The sequence below is a fragment of the Lissotriton vulgaris genome, chromosome 9 (assembly GCF_964263255.1).
Source record: "Lissotriton vulgaris chromosome 9, aLisVul1.2, whole genome shotgun sequence".
Taxonomy (NCBI): domain Eukaryota; kingdom Metazoa; phylum Chordata; class Amphibia; order Caudata; family Salamandridae; genus Lissotriton; species Lissotriton vulgaris.
In genome coordinates, this window is record NC_141697.1 from 18112510 (window position 1) to 18136267 (window position 23758).

At 51.6% G+C, this 23758-nt stretch overlaps 1 protein-coding gene across 9 annotated transcripts in view; it reads left to right on the plus strand.

The window, feature by feature from the left end:
- The window catches only part of RALGAPA1 (Ral GTPase activating protein catalytic subunit alpha 1), a 775068-nt gene that overhangs the window by 225500 nt on the left and 525810 nt on the right, over window positions 1–23758 (plus strand). For all 9 annotated transcript variants that reach the window (XM_086936929.1, XM_086936922.1, XM_086936927.1 and 6 more), the window contains one exon: window positions 14234–14386. In XM_086936929.1, coding sequence (XP_086793055.1) covers window positions 14234–14386 — 153 coding nt within the window. The remainder of the gene's footprint in view (window positions 1–14233; window positions 14387–23758) is intronic.

Genomic DNA, 23758 nt, shown 5'->3' on the forward strand with positions numbered 1-23758 from the left:
GCTGCAATGCCACCCCAGGACGTACTCACGGCCCATTCGCCTGCCTCTCCTGCAAGTTCAACTGCTTCAGGACCCTCACCAAATCCCCTTCCTCCATACACAGCTCCGACTCTAACCGCATGAAGTGCATCCTGCTGAACACCCGCTCGGTCCACAGACACGCCACGGAACTCTGGGACCTACTCGACACTGCATCACCCAACATCGCCTTCCTTACAGAAACATGAATGAACACATCATCAGCACCCGGCATCGCCATAGCCATACCGGATGCTTACAAGATTACCCGTAAAGACCGAACCAATCAAACAGGAGGTGGCATCGCCATCATTCATAAGAACACCATCAAAATCACGACCAGCTCCGACAATAATCTTGCAACCGCCGAACATCTCCACTTTCAGATTCACACCGACCCTAGGACCACACTTAGAGGCACCCTCATCTACAGGCCTCCAGGTACCCGCACTCAATTCAGCGATGACATCACGGACTTCGTCAGCCCACATGCCCTCGCCTCCGAGAACTACATTCTTTTAGGAGACTTCAACTACCACCTTGAAAACCAACACGACAGCAACACCACCACCCTTCTGGACAACCTGGCCAATCTTGGACTCAAACAACTTGTTGACACCCCCACCCATGTAGCCGGACACACGCTCGACCCCATCTTCACCTGCAGAAAGCACATCTCCTTCGATCGCACCACAGCTCTCCACTGGACGGACCACAGCTGTGTCCACTTCAGCTACAAAACCACCCTGAACCACAACCGCCCACAACCTATTCCTCAAAGAAACTGGAACAAAATCACCTCCGAACAACTCCGAACATCACTCAACCAAAACCCTCCTACCCTCTCAACGGACCCAAACCAAGCGGCCACCAATCTCAAGCAATGGATCGCCCTCAGTGCTGACGAATTAGCGCCCTTGAAAAAGCACCAGATCAAATCAGCCAGCAAAAAGGCTCCCTGGTTCAATGATGACCTTAAAAAATCCAAGAAGCTATGCCGCGCCCTGGAGAAAACATGGAGAAAAATCCAACCACCGACATGTCCACCCTCAAAGCAGCCACCCGCAAACACCACCAACTGATTCGATCCGCCAAGAAATCAGCATTCAAGGATCGTCTCGACAACAACAATCACAACAGCAAGGAACTTTTCAACATCGTCAAAGAATTCACCAACCCCACAGCAGCATCTAACGACATCACTCCCTCCCAAGACCTCTGCGATGCGTTATCCTCCTTCTTCTACAACAAAATTGCCGACATTTACAACAGCTTCAAGAATACTCCCAGCGTTCAACCCTCCCCATCCCCCTCAGATCCTACTCCGCCAACTAACAACCTTAGCGCCTGGAACCCAATCACCACTGAAGATGAACTCCATCCACTCTGGCTCGCCAACCGACCCCTGCCCCCACCACATATTCAACAAAGCGGACTCCATCATCGCACCCCATCTCCGAGATGTCATCAACTGCTCGTTCAACTCTGCCACCTTTCCAGAAAGCTGGAAACACCCCGAACTCAGCGCCCTTCTGAAGAAACCCACAGCAGACCCCTCGGAACTCAAAAACTACCGACCCATATCCCTCCTCCCATTCCCGGCCAAAGTCATCGAGAAAGCCGTCAACAGCCAGCTCGCCGCCTTCCTTGAATCCAACAACTCCCTCGATCCATCTCAATCCGGGTTTCGAGCCAAACACAGCACCGAAACCGCCCTCATTGCAGCGACTGACGACATCCGAACACTACTGGACAACGGTGAAACAGTGGCCCTCATTCTACTCGACCTCTCCGCCGCTTTCGACACAGTCTGCCACAGCACCCTTATACAACGCCTCAGCAGCATCGGCATACAAGGAAAAGCCTTGGACTGGATCACCTCATTCCTCGCTGGGAGAACTCAGAGTCCGACTTCCCCCATTCAACTCTGAGGCCACTGAAGTCATCTGTGGCGTACCACAAGGATCTTCACTCAGTCTCACCCTCTTCAACGTTTACATGAGTCCACTCGCCTCCATCGCGCGTCATCACAACCTTAACATCATCTCTTACGCCGACGACACCCAGTTAATCCTTTCCCACACCAAAGACCCTAACACCGCCAAGAACAATCTCCACGAAGGCATGAAAGAAGTAGCCGAATGGATGAAACATAGCCGCCTAAAACTCAACTCAGACAAAACTGAGATGCTCATCCTAGGATCTTCCCCCTTTGCCTGGGACGACTCTTGGTGGCCTTCCGCCCTGGGCACAGCACCCACACCCACAGACCATGCACGTAACCTTGGCTTTATCCTAGACTCATCTCTCTCGATGTCCAGACAAGTCAACGCAGTCTCATCCTCCTGCTTCAACGTACTTCGCATTCTCAAAAAGATCTTCCGTTGGATCCCCCTCGAGACAAGCAAAACTGTCACCCACGCACTGGTCACGAGTCGACTGGATTATGGTAACACACTATACGCCGGAATCACAGCAAAATTACAGAAAAAACTACAACGCATCCAAAACGCATCAGCGAGACTCATATTAGACATTCCTCGCCAAGACCACATCACCGGACACCTAAAAGACCTCCACTGGCTTCCCGTCAACAAAAGAATTACATTCCGCCTTCTCACCCACGCACACAAGGCCCTTTACAATCTAGGACCCGAATGCCTCAACACTCGATTGTCCTTCTACAAACCCACCAGACAACTAAGATCGTCCAATCAAGCCCTCGCCGCTGTCCCGCGCATCCGAAAATCCACCATGGGTGGCAGATCCTTCTCCTTCCTTGCTGCCAAGACCTGGAACTCACTCCCCACTCACCTCCGACTTACTCAAAACCACATCTCCTTCAGAAAAGAACTTAAAACCTGGCTATTGGACAAATAATGAACCCCTTCCCCAAGCGCCTTGAGACCCTCTGGGTGAGCTGTGCGCTATACAAATTCCCGAACTTGAACACACAGACTCCTTACACACAGACCCCCACCCACCCGCAATCTCTCTCACACTCACACACACACACCCTTACACACTCTTACACACACACACACACACACACACACACACCCTTACACACACACACACACACACATCCTTACACACACACACCCTTACACACACACACACACCCTTACACACACACACACACACCCTTACACATGCACACTCCCTTACACACACACACAGACACCCTTACACACACACACACACACACCCTTACACACACACACACCCTTACACACACACACTTACACACACACACTTACACACCCTTACACACACACACCCTTACACACACACACACACCCTTACACACACACACCCTTACACACACACACCCTACACACAGACCCTTACACACACAGACCCTTACACACACAGACCCTTACACACACAGACCCTTACACACACAGACCCTTACACACACAGACCCTTACACACACAGACCCTTACACACACAGACCCTTACACACACAGACCCTTACACACACACACCCTTACACGCACAGACCCACACACCCTTACACACACACACACACAACCTTACACACACACACACCCTTACACACACACACACTTACACACATACACACACACCCTTACACCCGCCACTCTCACACGCCACTCTCACACGCCACTCTCACACGCCACTCTCACACGCCACTCTCACACGCCACTCTCACACGCCACTCTCGCACGCCACTCTCGCACGCCACTCTCGCACGCCACTCTCGCACGCCACTCTCGCACGCCACTCTCGCACGCCACTCTCGCACGCCACTCTCACACGCCACTCTCACACGCCACTCTCACACGCCACTCTCACACGCCACTCTCACACACCACTCTCACACACCACTCTCACACGCCACTCTCACACACCTTACACACTTTGAACCAGAGCTGTAAACCCAGATCTGAAAGAAACACGTTAGTGTTAGATTCCTTACCTTAGAATATCCCCAGGCGTCAGTCTGGATCCGGAAACTTTTGCGTAGCAGTACCCCTGCGCGTCGGTAGGCGTCGTCTGCAGGCGTCCCCTGCGGCTCCGCGTCCGTCGTCGGCGTCGTGCGCCGTGATGACGTCGCTGGAGTATATAGACGCCGCCTCCGCGCGCTGACGTCAGTTCTTCTTTTTTCCGCGCCAGTGGACGCAGATCTGAAGAGCAGTACTCCGGTCTTTTGACCAAGTTTTTCATTGTTATTTCTCTAATTGTGCCTGATAGGATGCCTGGGTTCAAGCACTGTGATGACTGTGAGCGCACGATGTCGGTCACAGACCATCACCGCCTCTGTCTCCGGTGTCTGGGCCCCGACCACGACGTGGACTCCTGTGTCGACTGCCGGGCCCTCACCAACAAGGCTAGGCGGGAGCGGTCCCGCAAGCTACTGGAGCTCCGGGTGTCGGCCCCACGTCGGGACCGGGAGCGGTCCCGGTCCGGCCGGAGGTCGAGAGAGCGTTCGAGGGAGCGGTCGCGGAGCCGCGCCGAGCGTTCCGGGAGTCGACACCACTCGTCAGGCTCATCAGGTAAGAAGCACAAGAAGTCGGGGCGTCGTCATCGTACCCCCGACTCCCCTCGACGCTCGCGCGATGCGGCCGGGGGCTCGGGTGACCCCAACCCCGCGGCTCCGCGAGAGTCGCCGGCGCGGCCTGCCTCATACCCTCCGGTCCCTGGGCATGGCGCGACGCCTGAGGAGATCGAGGCGTTCCTCATGGCCATGAGGGCGCTCGCTTCTCCGACGGGGCCTTCGGGCCCAGTGCTACCGTCTGGGGGCCCTGGCGGTTCGGGTGTCCCTGCCTCGGCGCCGTCGGGTGCTCCGGCCCCGGCGCCGCCGACGGCTCCGACCCCGGCGCCGCAAGGGCCTTCGGGATCGGCGCCGGCTGGTCTTCCGGCCTCCCCGGCGCCGTTACCATCGGGGTTACCCCCGACGCCGCCCCCGCGCGACGCCGGTTCTCCGGTGCCGGCTCCGGCCGGCGGCGGGGTTCCGGCGCCGGCTCTGGGCGGCGCCGTCCCCTTACCTTCACCGACGCCGGACGCGGCGCCGGACGGGCGTCGCTCGACGCCGGTCCCGGCGCCGATGGGGCCCATGAACCCCGAGGAGCCGGTCTACATCGTTGACTCCGAATACGGAGATGATGAAGAGTTCGGTGAAGGTTGGGAGGGGTCCGAGGACCCTCTGTCACGCGAGTGCCAGTATGACCCGGACTGGACAGGTGACTTGGGGGATGCCAGTGGTCTGGACGACTCTCCTAACCCTGGTTTGATCTCTCCTCCAACCGTGGCATCGGTGGAGGGAGCTGCCTATTCTGTGGTGCTGATGAGGGCTGCCAAGGCCTTACACCTTGAGCTCCCCGTCGCGGCCGTGAGGCCTAATATCCTCACCGAGGTCTTCAAACCGCAGTCATGCCCACAGGAGCCACTGCTGCCGTTTAATGAAGCCTTGTCAGACGTTCTGTTGGGCACGTGGTCCAGGCCCGCTTCAGGTGCGCCTGTTGATCGGAACGTGGCCAGGCGCCACCGTCCTTGTCCGGACGACCCCAAGTTCCTGTCTACCCACCCCACCCCTGAGAGCCTGGTGATCCAGGCCTCGACCTCCCAATCCGCATTCCCGTCGGCCCCGCCCGACCGGGAATCCAAGAGGTATGACCAATTTGGCAAGAAGGTCTTCTCGTCCATTAGTTTGGGCCTGCGGTCTTGCAACACCGCTTGCCTCTTGGGCCGCTACACCCACTCTGTGTGGGATACGGTCGCGGAACTGCTGCCAGTATGCCCCATGGAGGTGCGGGCAAAACTCGGTCAAGCTGTGGCTGAGGGCCGGGATGCAGCGAAATATTCGATACGGTGTGGTCTTGATACGACCGACTCGCTGGGCAGGGCTATGTCAACGACGGTGGCGATTCGTCGCCACGCCTGGCTGAGATCCGCCAACTTTTCGGCAGATGTCCAAAATACCTTGATGGACATGCCGTTTGATGGCTGTCACCTGTTCGGTGACAAGGCGGACCACGCGCTGGAACGCTTCAAGGACTCCAGGGTCACGGCCAAGTCCTTGGGTCTCTCGACCCAGCGTCAGCAACCGGGTTCGTTTCGTCCCTTTCGTGGCCAAGGAAGGGGCGCCCCCACACGTGCTGCCAGCCACGCGCCGCAACAATCCTTTCAACGCGGTGGCGGCCGTGGAAACCGCTGTGGTGGCGGTCGGGGACAACGGCGGGGTCAGACCACACCTTCCCCCGCAGCATCTACCCCTAAATCCTCCTAGTCCTTGCTTTCGGCCCCATGTGACGCCAGTGGGTGGCAGGGTTCGCCATCACCACGCTCACTGGCGCACGATCACTTCGGACAGGTGGGCGCTGCAAATCGTCCGAAGGGGCTACTCCCTCCCCTTCGAGACCTCTCCTCCAGCCATGCCACCGCAGAACCACCGTGTGTCGGGGGACCACTTGACACTTCTGCAGGAGGAAGTTACGGCCCTCTTGGCCAAGGGGGCCATCGAGCGCGTTCCTGGGCCAGAAGTAGGGCGTGGTTGCTATTCCCACTACTTTCTGGTGCCCAAGAAGGACAAGGGGGGCCTACGTCCTATCTTGGATCTAAGGAACGTAAACGGCTTCCTCCGGAAGGAGAAGTTCAAGATGTTGACGTTAGCTCAGGTCTTGGCTGCTCTAGACCCACAAGACTGGATGGTAGCGTTGGACTTGCAGGACGCCTATTTTCACATTCCCGTCCTGCCGGCCCACCGGCGTTACCTGCGGTTCACGGTAGGCCTGGAGCACTTTCAGTTTATCGTGCTCCCCTTCGGCCTTACCAGCGCCCCACGGGTGTTCACAAAGGTGATGGCGGTGGTCGCAGCCCATCTGCGCAGGTTGGGGGTTTTTGTCTTCCCCTACCTAGACGACTGGTTGTTGAAGGCGGGCTCGCCCCAGACAGTCGTCCACCACCTTCAGATGACGGCAGACCTCTTGCACGACCTGGGGTTCTCCATCAATGTGCCGAAATCACACCTGTGTCCCTCTCAAAAGCTCCTTTTCATCGGAGCGGTTCTGGACTCGGCGCAGTTTCGGGTTTATCCTCCGGAACGGCGGGTCCGGGATATTCAGGCTTTGATTCCCATCTTTCAGCCGCTATCCCGGGTTTCGGTCAGGTTGACGCTGCGGCTGCTGGGACTGATGGCTTCCTGCATCCTTCTGGTGCATCACGCCCGGTGGCGGATGCGGGCTCTGCAGTGGGACCTAAAGTTTCAGTGGGCCCAGCATCAGGGCAACTTGTCCGACCACGTCTTGATCTCGGAGGGCACTGCGAGACAACTGCAGTGGTGGCTTACGGACCGCGATTGGGTCAGGGGCAAGTCCCTCTCCCTTCCCCTACCGGAGCACGTTGTCGTGACGGACGCGTCCCTCCAGGGCTGGGGTGGCCACTTGGGAGAGGCAGAGATCAGAGGCATCTGGTCTCCGGCGGAGTCCCGGCTCCATATCAATCTGTTGGAGCTGCGGGCGATTCGTCTGGCACTGAAGGCATTCCTCCCCTTTGTCAACGGGAGTGTGGTGCAGGTGTTCACCGACAACACCACCGCCATGTGGTACTGCAACAAACAGGGCGGAGTGGGGTCGTGGACCCTTTGCCAGGAGGCTCTGCGCCTCTGGCAATGGCTGGAACGTCAGGGCGTGACTCTGACGGTTCAACACCTGGCAGGTTCCCTGAACGCCAGGGCGGACGAACTCAGCCGTCGGTGCTCGATGGATCACGAATGGCGTCTGAACTCGGACGTGGCGCGAGGCATCTTTCTGCAATGGGGAGAGCCTTGGTTAGATCTATTCGCCACAGAAGAGAACGCGCAATGTCATCAGTTCTGCGCGTTGGAGTTTCCAAGACGGCACTCGCACGGCGACGCCTTTCGGCGCGAGTGGAGTTGCGGTCTGTTATACGCCTTTCCGCCTATACCACTTCTGCCCAGAGTGCTGAAGAAGATCAGGCGCGACCGGGCCCAAGTTATCCTTGTGGCTCCGGACTGGGCTCGAAGGTACTGGTATCCCGAGCTACTCAGCATGTCAGTCGGTCCCCCGATCCGCCTGCCCCTTCAGGAGGACCTTCTGTCGCAGCAGCAGGGGACGGTCCTCCACCCGAACCTGTCCAGTCTCCACCTCCATGCTTGGAGATTGAGCGGCGGCAGTTGAGGCCATTTGACTTGCCTCCTGAAGTCTGTGATGTTATTCTGGCAGCCAGGCGTCCCTCCACTAAGTCGGTATACGCCTGTCGGTGGAACAGATTTGTGGCATGGTGCACAGCAAAGGCTGTGGACCCTCTTTCTGCCCCTCTTTCGGAGGTTCTTCTGTTTCTTCTTTCTCTTGCCCAGCAGGGCTCTGCTCTGGGCACTATTAAGGGCTACCTTTCTGCCCTTTCAGCCTTCTTGAGGCTTCCTGATCAGCCTTCTTTGTTCAAATCCCCGATTGTAACTCGATTCTTGAAGGGCATCACTCACATGTTTCCACCTGTTCCGTTTGTGATGCCCCAGTGGGATTTGAACTTGGTTCTGACCTTTCTGATGTGTGCTCCCTTTGAGCCCCTTCATTCTTGTCCTCTCCGTCTCCTGACTTTAAAGACGGCTTTCCTGGTTGCCATCACCTCTGCCAGGAGGGTGAGTGAGCTCCAGGCTCTTTCTATCCAACCTCCTTTCCTGTCCATTCATCCTGACAAGGTGGTTCTGAGGACTAGGCCTTCTTTCCTGCCCAAGGTTGTTTCGGCCTTTCACATCGGGCAGTCCATCACCCTCCCTTCCTTCTTCCCGCCTCCGCATCCTTCAAAGGATGAAGAGCGGCTCCATCGTCTGGACCCAAAACGTGCGCTTTCATTTTACATGGATCGCACACGCCAGTTCCGGGTGGATGACCAACTGTTTGTTGGCTACGTGGGTGCGAAGAAGGGACGGGCGGTCTGTCAACGGACCATCTCTCGATGGGTCGTCCTCTGCATCAAAGCGTGCTACTCTTTGGCTCGGAAGGAGCCTCCTGTTGGGCTGAGGGCCCATTCCACTCGAGCCACGGCCACTACAACTGCCTTGGGCCGAGGTGTGCCCTTGCAGGACATTTGCCAAGCGGCTACGTGGGCCTCGCTGCACACCTTTGCGAGGCACTACTGCCTGGACAGTCAAGTCCGGAGGGATGGCTTCTTTGGCCGTTCTGTCCTCCAGGACTTTCTGGTGTAGTTTTGTATTGGTTCGCAGACCCACCACCGGGGTTGGTATTGCTGGGGTATGTATTCTAAGGTAAGGAATCTAACACTAACGTGTTTCTTTCAGATGAACAAGTTACTTACCTTCGGTAACGATATATCTGTAAGAAACATTAGTTAGTGTTAGATTCCTTACCGAACCCACCCATCCTCCCCGTTCTGCGAACTGATACCTAGGGTTAAGGACATCCCTTTCAGGGCCCTAGTGTTACATGGCACCAGTGTTGGTTCTCTCATGGCTCTGCGTCTCCTGGCGCGGAAAAGCTGTGTGCAAAGAACTGACGTCAGCGCGCGGAGGCGGCGTCTATATACTCCAGCGACGTCATCACGGCGCACGACGCCGACGACGGACGCGGAGCCGCAGGGGACGCCTGCAGACGACGCCTACCGACGCGCAGGGGTACTGCTACGCTAAAGTTTCCGGATCCAGACTGACGCCTGGGGATATTCTAAGGTAAGGAATCTAACACTAACTAATGTTTCTTACAGATATATCGTTACCGAAGGTAAGTAACTTGTTCATCAAGAACAAATAGAAATTTGCACATGAAAGCGTTTTAGCTGCCCTATGGTACTCAGGGCCTGAGTGAGCTGGCAACTAAACGACCATGCGTAAGTGTGAATCCATCATGATAAGACAGAAAGCAAACAAGAGAGAGGTGGAAGAAGTAAAAGACAGAATCTAAGGATGACCGACTTAGCCTATTCGGGCAGCTCTCAGCAATGAAGGCCGGAGCACCGCCAACAATTTTGAATGGTTTTAGTACTAAGACCACACATGCATCCGAAGACGGCTGAAATGCCAGAAACCGGTCCCCGGTAGCTTGTTTCCTTCCCAGTATAAGAATTGGCTTGGTAGTTTGGCCTGATTTGCATATAGCCAAGTTCTGAGCTGGGATGGTGCAGTGAGCTAAAAAACGGTGATGGATCAAGCCCTGATCCTTGGACTGGGTAAGAGTGGTCTGCTTAATTCAGACACTCTGTTCATCACCACCCCCCCCTTTTCTGAATCACACATGCATCCCAGCAGTACCTGATTTGAGCCTCGTGTTGCCAGTGTGCACTAGTGCTACTTATTTATGGGAATCAGGACACTTTAAGTTTGTCCTGCATGGTGGTCCCGACTATTAAATATTAAAAATATTTTGCTAGTTTGGCGGAGAACCTTAATTCTGAGAGCTGCCAGCCTGCATTTGGTCTAAATGCATGCATGAATGCATTCTGCTGAGAAAAAGGATCATGAACCTTGCGGCACTGGTGTTTTCTTTTGTCAGGGGCTCAGCCCATTACCCTCTCCAAATGGAACCATGGAAGTACTGGAATACTTTCTGAGTGCTCTACTTTTACCCCACTGCATTGTCATTTTAAGAGGGTTGTGGTCCGAGATAGTGTGAGCTAGGTATTCCATCTCAACTATCGCCTTATGTAGCGTGATAGTGCAGAGAATCAGGTCCAACCTTGTGTGCAGTCGGTGCACCTGAGAATAGGAGTATTTTCCACGGGTTGGAATTATTACCCTTTTTCACACATCCCACATCTGCATATTATAGACCCATTGTTGGAAGGAATGTGATGTTGTGGTGCAGGTGGCTCCACGTAGTAGCGATGTCGTTCGGTCCATGTTTGTGTCTGTAACATATAAAGTCATCCCCCCACCCCATCCCCTTCAGTATGTCATGTAGTAGCACCAGGGTTATTTGCTCCAGAAAGCCAGAGTGTTCTGAGTTGGGTGCATATATTGACACTACTTTCAGAGGGTCTCCATTGAGCTGGCCCTCAGGGATAACCTAATGGCCCTCCAGATCCTACTTGCTTGCAACGACCTGTAGTGGGACCCCCGAGGCTATCCATATTAGCGTACCCCTTGCGTATGCTGAGTAAATGGGGCTGTATGTCTGCCCCCCCAGTCCAGAACAGCGAAGGGATTGCGACTGTGTTGTATCACTTTTGCTACCACTTGTGCATGTTCAGTTGCTTCAAGATGCTGCGGCTCGCAGGAAGTCTAGTTTTCCTTTTCCGCTGGCGATTTCACTCTCCTCTGCGGACTGCTTTGTCACCATCCACGGGCATCTGTACTCCTTTTTGTTGTAGACCGGTCCATGCCTCCTTGGGGATTGAAAGAAGAGAGTTGTTTCTCCATCTACCACCCTAAGTTTAGCTGGTAAGAGGAGAGCATAGTTCAGGCCCAGTAAATACAGTTGTCTCTTCTCAGCTATGTAGATATTACGGCGCTATTGTAATTCTGCTTTGTAGTCAGCATAGGCTGTAATGGCAACACCCTCGCAGAACCATGGAATATCTGAAGATCTGCAAAATAAGATACCGGTCGTGGCAAACATTCCGGGATGCAAGGTGCCCTTTCAGTGTAGAAGAACTTAGGAAGTCGACCCTCCTGCACCATTTCAGACCGCCATTTCTCAAGGACCAGCTCAATGTTGGGACCCTCAGGTCGTTCAGGTATAACCAGGAGGTGTATATTGTGGCGCCAGGAAGGGACTTCTGCGTCTTCTGCTAGTGACTGTTATCGAGTCACTTCTGCTCACAGGAGTCGGAGCTTAGATTGCACCTCTTGTAGTGTGCGTCGCATGTAATTGAGGGACGATTCTGAATCATCTGCACGTTCCACTAATTTTTTTTATGATCTGTCCAGAGTAGATTCATCTCTAAGTTGACCACCTATGTCCTGGATTCTAGTGAGTCCCTTGTATCCAGGACTGCTGGCAGGATCTTTTCAAATGGTTTGGAACGTTTTTTGAGAGTGGATTCCAGGTTACCCAGTGGGCCACTTGCTGCCGGTTTGATGTTGCATAAAGTTCCATGATATCTTTTTTCGCGGTATTGGGCAGTTTCCCTCTTTTGTTGTCACCATTGTTGCATATAGATAGTCATGAAGAAACTGCAATTTGTTCACTGTACCTGTCCTGTCGTAACAAAAAGGCACAGCTATTGCGAGGACAGGTCTGGGGTCACTCTGTTCCTGGGGCGATGCAACAGTGTGTACCTGGTGGCAGTCGATTGGGTGATGACTTGTGCTTATAAGACCCTGTTAGCTGCCTATCCACTATGCTGGACCCCCCACCAGGAAGTGCTCTTGCACAGTGTGGGGTGCCCCCTGCCATGCAGCCCTCTCGCGCATTGGTCGAATTTAGCCTCGCTCTGGCCCGGTTTCAGTCGTGATTAGGCCATTGTCACTATATGGTATTGGCAGCTGCCCCCCCCCCCCCCTCCAATATGTCACAATCAGTCACAACTCCCAGTGCCTGGGCACACGTGGTACCAGTGGTAGGAACAGTATTTTTAATGCTCTCCAATGGTGCAGTGAGCAAGTCATCAGTCAGTGCCTCTGCTCGCTGTATGCGGGATTGCAGGTCGCCAATGCCTTCCCATCCCTTAATTCTACTTCATACCTTGTCCCCTTTTGCGCACCGGAGGGGAAGCAGAAGATCCATGACCGCCAAACCCCATGCACACTGCGGGCCCAGGTTGTGGTGTTTCCCTCCTCACCTTTTGTAATAATAAATAATCCTCATTTGTAAAGCGCACAATCATCCGTTAGGGTTCTTGGCGCTGGGGGCCGTCGGGAAGATTAAGCAAGCTATTGCCCAGAGTCACATGGTGCTGGGCTAATCTGCCGCCGGTGCCAGGATCAAACCGTGATCCCCAGATTCCGGAGTGAGTCACCCTAGTCACGGCGCCACACCTCTTCCTCTGTGTGGGCGGTCCGGGGTTCCTGCTGGCACTATGAGTGAAGTCGCAGGTCTGCGGCCCGCCTGGCTGCTCCTGCTCGGCTTCCAGTCACAGTTTGCGGCCCTGAGCCACACCGACACACCCCACGCACCGTCACCACACATTCCATGTGGTCCAGGCGCTTCGGCTTCCCAGCTGTGCCTCTATCTGTGAGGCCTTGGCCGCTTCTATTACAGGCACCAGTCACTAAATGATAGTTGTCTAGCCTTTGGGCTGAGCCATGTAATTTTATTCCACTTTCTCCCACGGTATCTGTTGATGTAATTTGTGCATGGATAGACAAGGGTGCTGCAAGGGTAATGCAGGATATTTTTGGGGCCTTGCAGAGAGCTCAGAGCTGCATCTGTTCCGGTCGCCATCTTGGCTAAGCCCCAGGTTGGAGTCATCCTTATAGCCATTGCACTGACATTTGACACCAGAAGAATGCCGTCTTTCTCCCCCTGTGATTGGACCTCCTGTACCTGAAGGTGAAGAGACTCCACCACCCTGCCAAGTAGCTGCTCAGTTTGAGCACCTGTCTTCTGATGAGCTACACTTAGCCCAACTCCCATCTTGTCAGGTAGCCTGACTGTTTTTGAAGCCAGGAAATTTACTAGCAGATTCCAGTAAAAAAGGGAGCAGTTAAGATTTTGTTATTGGGTGTTGCCTAAGTGCATTAGACTATCTCACTTGCTCCATCAGCAAACTGATGAATCCTGTATTACCGTCAGGGGCCTAGAAACATTTATAATCTAATGGGTCCTATGTTGCATATTTTGTGAATAGTTCATCGCCTGGTAGGTATCAAAGAATGTTTGTTGGCCACTGTACCTCCCATTGCGTGCCTTCAGCCCTTGGCAGTGTTGGCGTCCATTGCCCCAATGAGGGTCCTAGGTCATTTTCACTTGCAAGGGTTCAAAAATGTATCTTGTCTACCGGAACCGTTATCTGACCACCTGCCTAAACATGTGGTGTCTTTTGGACCAATTTTCCCTTGTCTGGGAGTCTAAATAGTGAACATGTCCCTTGACTGCTCGGTATGGGCCTGGCCGCCCAGGTACTCTGGTTCTCCTCCAGATTCTTTATCATCTATGGTATGTCTAGAATCGCTTGTGTCCTCCACATCACACTGCCCGGAGCTCTGCACACTATTTATAATGCAGCATACCACTGTCTGCTTGCTCTGGGGTCTGTGTTTGGGTGTCCTTTGTGCAGTAGAAATCAACGCTGTCCTGAACTATCATTCCTCTTGCTTCTTGTTGTTTATTCCAGGCTCTGAAAGTGGTTCTCCAGCGCTTTCTGCCACTGGCTCCAGATCTCACAGTGCCTCGCCAGCCACCCTTAGTGCCGATCACTTGGGCCAGAGGGATTTCCAGCTAGAGGAGAAACTGCAGACCTCTGTCCTGCAGACACCAGATGACTTGGGTAAGGATTCACAAGAGCATCTCCTGTCTAGCCGTCATGGCTGGCCTTACATTGTTAAGTCTTTTTTTGTGTCTGGGAGCATGTAGCCTACTGCATTTCCTTCTTAATGTTTATCTCTTTTGTGAGTTGAAAACCAGGCATGTCTCTCTGGGAACTTCATATAGGTAGGTAAACTGTCCTCATCAGACGTATAACTGTGCACAACACAGGAACCCTTTATAATTGTGCCACAACAAACTTGTGGATTGTGATATGAAGTTCAGTTCGATGTTCGATGGCGGGGCAATCCTAGGTTTTTCTCTGAGGTTTGGCCTGAGCGCTACCTGTTGAACAGCAGGAAACTTGCATGTCTTTGTGGATGAACGTGTTTACGTTCCTGGAGTAAAGAAGGATTGCTTGATGACTTAGTTGTAATAGCAAGGTTTGTTGTTATACTCATAACGTCTGCACATAACTAGCACAGGAGAAGAACACAGTTTGATGTTTCTAAGGTTGCTTATGATGCTTTAGAGGCAAGATAGTGAGGTCTGAACGGACCTTGGTAAACACAGCACAGAATGTGCTGAATTGGACGTTAGCTATTTAAGTTTTGTCTGTGCTCTTGCTTTTCACTTTCCGAGGAGGTATAAGAGGCTCAGGAGGTGAAATAGAAGGCTCCAGAGGAAGCCTGGTGAATATCGCTGGCAAAGGAATGAATCGGAGATCACCTGATCAGGTTTGCCCCATGCTTTCTCTCTTTGAGAAAGGGTTTGATCCCAGGCATTGTGGGATCCGAGATGCAAGTGGCAGTTTATCTTTCTTCAAGGGTGTCTAAGGCTGCATAGACAGTTTTTGCTTAAGAGGTTATGCCATTGCTTATGATGAGGGATTTTTTCACGTTCGAGGCATGTGGGCTGCTGAATTCATATCTGTGCATAGATCGTCGCCTAGTGTTGGGTCCGGATGATTGCACATTGTTGTCCTGGAAGAGTCTTCGAAGTATTACGAGATAGGTGGCTCCTCCCCTGGACTACAGTGCGCATGGGCATCCTCTCCATCCTCAGATTGTTTTTTTCCGCCATTGGGTTCGATGTTACTATCTTAGCTCAAGTTAGGAAAACTTTCTACAAAGCTAAAAGGCTTTCAACAGCGTCGGTATTGTTTCGTTCGGTAACGATCCCTTTGCTTCGAGAGGACATCGAGGAATCAGACGGTTTTTCTTCCAATATCAACCCGATCTTCGATGGAAAGAAGCCCATTTAAAAGGTGTCCACTTTGTAATGCAAAGTACCCGCACATCGATGTCCACACTGTGTGCAACAAGTGCCTGTCCCCGGATCACAATGAAGCCAACTGTATGGCCTGTGCCCGGTTCAGGGCGAAGAAAACTCTTCGGATTCGACGCGCGGCTCGATTGGAGTCGCAGAGATCAGTGCCTGTTCCAGAAAACATCTTCGGGACCGAAGACGAAGAGGTCGTTGATCTGGAGGATCAAGAAGAACACTCTGATCCGGCTTCGGGCCATGACTCAGAGTATGACGCCGAAGACGAAGAGGTGTTAGAAGAAGACGAAAACGTTGTCGAGGAGGTAGGAGACGACGCAGAGGCCCTTGAGGCCGTAGAAGATAGCTCAGGCGAGGAGCTAGGCCCAACCGGTTACACGGGGGCCGACGATGAAGCGCTCACTAAGGCTCAGGTTGAGGGATCACCACAAGGCCTTACCCGAGATCTACAGACTCGTTCAACTGCCCCGCATAAAGGCCCGGCTTCGAACATATATAAAGAGCCATCCGTTTCGAAACCGTCATCGGTCGATACAAAGACTTCGAAACCAAAAGCATCACTGCCACAACCGAAACCGAAAGTGAAGCTAACTCTGGTCGGCTCCAAGGCCTCAAACCCCTCAGAGCCGAAGAAACAGAAAAAGGCCGTTGATACCGAGAAGCTCAAGAAGGTCATTGAGCCGAAGGTTGGGGCACCGAAGGCCAAAGTCAAGGCTGTCGAACCGACGAAGCCGACACCGAAGGGAGTCGACACGCACAAAAGACCCGAACCAAAAGAAGGGTTCAATCCTCGTTCGAGGCCTGCGGACATGACAAAGACTGGCTCCAAGGACCCTGTCGAGTCGACGCAACCGAGCCCATTCATAGCCAAAGAGGTGTCTGAGTCACTCCAACGCATCAAAGAGAAGGCTACTGCAGTCGGGCCGAAGAAGGCCCCAACACCAAAACTGGTCGGAAACGTTCAGCCCGCATCGACACCGATCAAATTCGGGTTGCCACCAACAGTGCGTCTGAAGATGTTCGAACCAAAGAAAGGTATCGGAGCCATCAAAAAAGTGTCGATGGACGTAGAGGCTACAGAGGAACCTGAAGAACAGGAGTTGAGGCAATTCATCGACTCGGAAACTGGTAGACTGTCCATATATAAAAGGAAGATCATACCAGAAACACCCATGGAGTCTTATAGGATTCCCTTAAAAAAGAAGAGGGATTCAACAACATCGCCAGTTCTTGTGGAACCTCTTCAATCCTATGGTCAAGAACCTCAGACTTTTTCACCCACATACTCAGATGTGGATGCAGTGGATGATGAAAATGAGGATGACACTTATCATGTGGACACTGATCCAGATGATCAAAACCAACCATGGGCAGACCCGGCTGACTCAAGGGATCCGCAGACTGCCCCTGACACACAGGTATACAGTGTAAAAACATCTCCCACTGAGGACACTACTGCCTTTAATGCCCTTATGCAAAGAGCGGCAAGTAACCATGACGTGCAACTACATGCTGACCCTGTGGAGGAAGACTTTCTGGTCGACACCTTTTCCACTTCAGAAAGAACAGTCAAGACCCTGCCCATGCTCAAAGGGGTCCTTAAGCATGCTGGTGACATTTTTAAGGAAACCACCAGGGCCAGGGTATTAAACCCAAGAATTGAAAATAAATATAGGCCGGCACCTGTGGACCCTACTTATATAAGAGGACAGTTGCCATTGGACTCATTAGTTGTTTCTAATGCACGTAAGAGAGCAAACTCCCAGACTACAGGTGATGCTCCTCCTCCGGACAAGGAGTCGAAAGTACTTGAAACTTCAGGAAAAAGGGTGGCAGCGAAGGCAGCTAACATCTGGCGCATTGCCAACACTCAGGCACTCTTGGCCAGATATGACAGGTCCCATTATAATACCCTTGAGACACTGTTGCAACACCTACCAGATCAGTACAAGGAGGGAGCGGAGCTGCTAATCCAAGAAGGGAAGCTTATTACCAATGCTTCTATCAAGTGCGCGCTAGACGCAGCTGACACTGCAGCCAGGGCCATCAACACTAGCGTTATGTTAAGAAGACACGCCTGGTTGAGAATCTCGGGATTTAAACCAGAAATACAAACTTCTATCCTCAATCAGCCAGTTAACCCGGACTACTTATTTGGACCTCAGGTTGACACCACCCTTGAAAAAATTAAAAAAGACGCAGAGACTGCAAAGTCTATGGGGGCTCTCCAGTCACAGCAGTTTCGGGGTGGCTCCTTTCGTCGCTCAAATACTAGAGGACCTTCAAGAGGCCAATTCACACAGCAGACACAGTACAGTAAAGGAGGTACGCAATCCACCTACAATAAAAACAGGGGTGGCTATCGTGAAACAACATCAAGGGCAGAGGAAGAGGAAACAACCATTCCAGATCCTCTGCCAATAACAAACAGTGACGCCCTGTCACTGCCCCCCGACCACTTAACACCTGTCGGGGAGAGACTACAACAGTTCCTGCCGGTCTGGAAATCCATCACCACAGACAGGTGGCTGAGAGACATTGTCCAGTACGGGTATTGCCTGGAATTAACATCCACTCCACCCAACATACCACCAAGACACCGTCCTATGTCCGCAGAGCACTTACACTTATTGCAGCAGGAGGTCGTCATGCATGCTGCAAAAAGGGGCCATAGAGCTCGTGCCTGTAGAAGACCAAGGCTCAGGGGTGTACTCTCTGTACTTCTTAATACCCAAAAAGGATGGGTCTCTAAGACCCATACTGGACCTCAGGCCTCTAAACAGCTACATTCTGTCAGATCATTTTCATATGCTCACTTTACAGCAGGTTCTACCATTACTCAGTCAGGGAGACTTCCTCGCGACTCTAGATCTAAAAGATGCGTATTTCCATATACCCATACACCCATCACTCAGACAGTATCTCAGGTTCACTATTCAACATCAACATTATCAGTTCAAAGTCCTCCCTTTCGGAGTAACGACGGCACCCAGGGTGTTCACAAAATGCCTGGCGACAGTAGCAGCACACCTAAGGAGACCGCACATACATGTCTACCCTTATCTGGACGACTGGCTTATTCAAGCAAAAACGGCCCAGCAGTGTGTTAGCCACATGTCCCACACCATATATCTTCGTCACAGTCTGACATTCTTGCTGAATTATCCAAAGTCTCATCTTCAGCCCGCCCACGTGCGACAATAAACACTCTGGCAGCCAAAGCTCAGCCAAATTCAGCGAGGATAAACAGCATGCAATTGCTGATACAGAAGTTCAGACCCCAACACTCACTTCCAGCAAGAGTGTTCATGCAGTTGATAGGCATGATGGCCTCCTGCGTCTTCATAGTCCCGCACGCGAGACTACATATGCGCTCGCTTCAGGAGTGCTTAGCACGTCAGTGGAATCAGGCTCAGGGACAATGGAAAGACCTAGTGTTGGTGAGCGGTCGGGCATACAACTCTCTGCATTGGTGGAACCCACAAACCTTTCCAAGGGCCGACCGTTTCAAGAGCCTGTACCACAAACAATACTGACAACGGACGCATCTCTCCAAGGATGGGGAGCTCATGTACTCTATTACATGGTGCAGGGACTATGGACAGCACAGCAAAAGAGGATGCACATCAACCTTCTGGAATTGATGGCAATCTTCATGGCAATGAAGGCTTTCAAAGTACACTTGTGCAACAAAGTCGTGTTGATCCGGACGGACAACATGACTGCCATGTACTACATACAAAAGCAGGGAGGAACACACTCTCCACAGTTGTCTCATCTGGCTCAGAGCATGTGGAAGTGGGCCATTCAGAGGAACATCTTCCTCATGGCGGAACACCTCCCGGGCAAGGACAACCAGATAGCGGATCTGCTCAGCAGACACAGCCACCAGATGCACGAGTGGGAGATACATCCATCAGTACTCCAACCGTACTTCCAGCAGTGGGGTCATCCACAGATAGACCTGTTCGCCACAAGGGAAAACGCAAAATGCCAAAGCTTCGCCAGCAGGTTCCCACATTAACAGTCGCAGGGCAATGCGATATGGATGAACTGGTCCGACAAATTTGCGTACGCTTTTCCCCCAGCACCTCTAATACCGCTAGTGGCACGCAAACTGAGGCAACACTCGATGACACTCATCCTGGTTGCTCCAATGTGGGCACGCCAACCATGGTACACCACGTTTCTAGAACTATCCGTGGTACCGCATCAAAGGCTGCACCTCACACCCAGGCTTTTGACGCAGAGCCATGGCGACATTCAGCATCCAGATCCGCAACAGCTCAACCTGGCGATCTGGCTCCTGAAGTCTTAGAATTTGGCTACCTCAACTTGCCGCCAGAATGTATGAATATCATCAAGGAGGCAAGACGGCCCACAACCAGAGCATGCTATGCGGCTAAATGGAAAAGGTTTGTCATATATTATAACAACAATGACATTAACCCACTGGATGCATCTATTCAAAACATTATCTGTTATTTGTTGCACTTATACAGATGTAATCGGTCGTACAGTTTCATTTATATACATTTATCCACAATAGCAGCTTATCTTCAAAACAGGGAGCACCTCTCACTATTCAGAGTGCCTGCCATTAAGGCTTTTCTGGAAGGACTCAAAAGGGTGATCCCTCCCAGACACCCGCCTTCACCAGTCTGGAACCTCAATGTGGTCCTTACCAGACTGATGGGACCACCTTTTGAACCTCTACACTCTTGTGAGATTCAGTTTCTAACCTGGAAAGTGGCTTTCCTAGTAGCCATTACTCACTACGAAGAGTTAGTGAACTCCAGGCCCTAACCATTCAAGAGCCGTTCATACAGGTCCACGCAAATAGGGTTGTACTACGCACCAACCCTACATTCATGCCTAAGGTGATTTCGCAGTTCCACATGAACCAGACCATGGAACTGCCAGTTTTCTTTCCTAATCCAGAAAATGTCGCAGAGAGATCCCTACACACATTAGATGTCAAAAGGGCTCTAATTTACTATATAGACAGAACCAAGGATTTCAGAAAAACAAAACAGCTTTTTGTTGCATTTTCTCCACAACACAAAGGCAACCCCATTTCCAAAGCAGGGATAGCCAGGTGGATCGTTAAGTGTATACAAATTTGCTATGCTAAGGCTAAACGCACACTAACCATTCCTCCAAGAGCACACTCCACACGTAAATTAGGAGCGTCCATGGCTTTCCTGGGGAATATTCCTTTAGAAGAGATATGTAAGGCAGCCACATGGTCCACCACACATACATTTACGAAACACTACTGCGTAGATGTGCATTCCAAACAGCAGGCAGCTGTAGGACAGGCTGTTCTCAAAACTCTTTTTCAGACTGCTGCAGCTGGCATGTGCAGCCGCCGCTAACAGGAGGGACTGCTATATAATCCATGCACAGATATGAATTCAGCAGCCCACATGCCTCGAACCGAATATGCTACTTACCAGTATGCATCTGTTCTTGGCATGTAGGGCTGCTGACATTCATATCGCCCACCCTCCTCCCCGGCACCTGTAGCAGCTGTAGCATTCAGAATTACTATGTAGCATGGACATCACTCACTGTATTACACTCCATCTCTGCCACAATGGCGAAAAACAATCTGAGGATGGAGAGGATGCCCATGCGCACTGTAGTCCAGGGGAGGAGCCACCTATCTCGTGATACTTCGAAGACTCTTCCAGGACAACAATGTGCAATCATCTGGACCCAACACTAGGCGGCGATCTATGCACAGATATGAATGTCAGCAGCCCTACATGCCAACATGCATACTGGTAAGTAGCATATTCGTTCTTGTTTGTGGAAAACAAAATGTTGCCAGAGTGTGGTTGACATTACTGTCCAGGAAAAACAATAATTAGTGTTGTAGTTTATCAGTGCAGGAAGCAAAAGCCATATCTACATATAAAGTGTAAGCAATCCGAGGCACTGCAGGTTCTTATGAGTTTTGAAGTCCAAAAGAAAAAGTGCAGTATTGAAAGTTATCCAGGAAATTTCTCATTCCTTACGAGAGTGTCGTAGACAGGAAGATTTTTTAGTTCAGCCTTGAGGACGTGGATAGTAGCTGCCTTCCTACTAGGGAGGGGTGGAGAGTTCCAAGGTGTTGGAGCAGCTCCTGAAAAGTCTTGCATCAAGATCCGGTGTTCAGCAAACCTTGGAATTTACAGACACAGTTAAGTGTTGGACAAGCGTGCACATGCAGTGAGCGTAATGATCGTGACATGTGTTGCTTTGCATGCTCCTGACATCTAACGTTGGGCTTTGACGTTTACAACTTTTGTGCTCGAAGAAGCCTTTTGTGTCACGAGGTATAGTGACTCCTCCCTTAGTTGGCAGTGTGTATGGACATCGACTCCATAGTTAGATTGTTTTCTTTTTCTGCTGGCGGGTTCTGACGTGCTTCGTCTGGACTCCGAGTCAACGCCACGTGGCGATCTTCGCCGTAGCCTCTTGAGTTCTCCGTTTCCAATACTCTTCGAACAGTTTTTACTCCATTTTTCTCAATGCTGCGATCCCCCACTGCACTTCTGCGTTGAAGGTGATCCTCTCGCCCGTGCTTCGACTACCCCGGTCGTTCCCTTTTCCACAAGTCTTGTGCTCACAAATGGTCGTGTTATCTGAAAAAACACTTTTCAGATACTGTCCACATTGCCTTTAAAAGTACTCGTGGACAGACCAACCTGCCATCTGCACTGTGTGCCTATCCCTCGACAATAACAAGGCCTCCTGGCTCCGCTTGCCTTGTGGTTCAGTCAAAGAACCTCCATAACCATTGTGACTGTCGGCTCGCACGGTGCGCCGTGGAACAGCAGCGACATGAGGAGAACTCTGATATCTTCAGGAGGGCATCGACCGGGAGGACGTAGAGGATGATGTCAAAGCTGGGCAAGTAGCAGCTTTCAACTCAGACCCTGAGTCACTGACAGACTCTGAGAACCCAGACCTGCAGTCAACATCAGCTTAACGTCACTCAGTGGGGGACTCACCATCCTTCCAGGAGCAGGGCTTTCAGCCCTCATTCGGAGTCACAGCCTCCCAGGCTGCCACTGCACTCCAGCCATGGCTGGCTTCGATATAAGGCTTCGGAGCCGCACAAGACCCAGCCTCCCTCAACAAAATCTTTGTTGCCCACCAGCAGGTTAGCATTGAAGGACATTTTTGAGCCGAAACCAGCATTAACGCCAAAATGACTTCAGACCCGGAACGAGCATTGACGTGGAAAAACGACTGAGGAGCAGAAGCTAGCGTAAACTTTCAAAGCGACTTTGAGGCCCAAACAGACACTGGACCCCATTCAACCATCCGAGGCAGACTCAGATAGCCGCAAACTCCTTATCCTTCAGTGCCTTCAGAAGGAACTGGACTCCGGCAGTGACGCCTCTTTAACCATTCATTTATTTATGGAGTTTTATATAGTGTGAACATGACCCATCGGATATCTGAGCCATGGACAGATGGCAATCAAGTCATACATAATGGGAAAAGAGAAAAACAAATGACAATCGGTGAAGAAATAATCCTGGAGATATATTTCTTTATTGGGAAGGAGATGTATATATATATATATCAAAATATATCTATATATATCTATCTATATATATATATATCTATATATCTATATATATATATATATATATATATATATATATATATATATATATATATATATATATATATATATATACACACACATTAAGCATATCCGTTCCAAGATCCACAGGAGTCCACCCATCACTAGCCAGGCTGAAGCAGGATCAAGATTTCCTAGCGAAGGAAGCTATGCAACAAGAGCTTTTTTGAAGTAGGCTTGTCCTGATTTCAGGTGGTAAAGTGTTGCAAGGATGGGGAAGGAACAGTTTTAGGTTTTCTGGTTTTTGAACCTATGAGGTTTCAGTAGTAGGGCATCAGTGCTTCTTAAGGAGCGACTATCCTTGGATAGCTCGAGTTTTTTGGCCAAGTAGAAAGGAGTATTATTGTGGAGGGTTTTGTGCGTCATGCATGCAATCTTCAATTGGATTCTAGCTTCGTAAGGAAGCCATTTTAGATCTTGAGTGATGTGGTGGATTCTCCTGGAACTTTCTATGAGTCTGGCAGG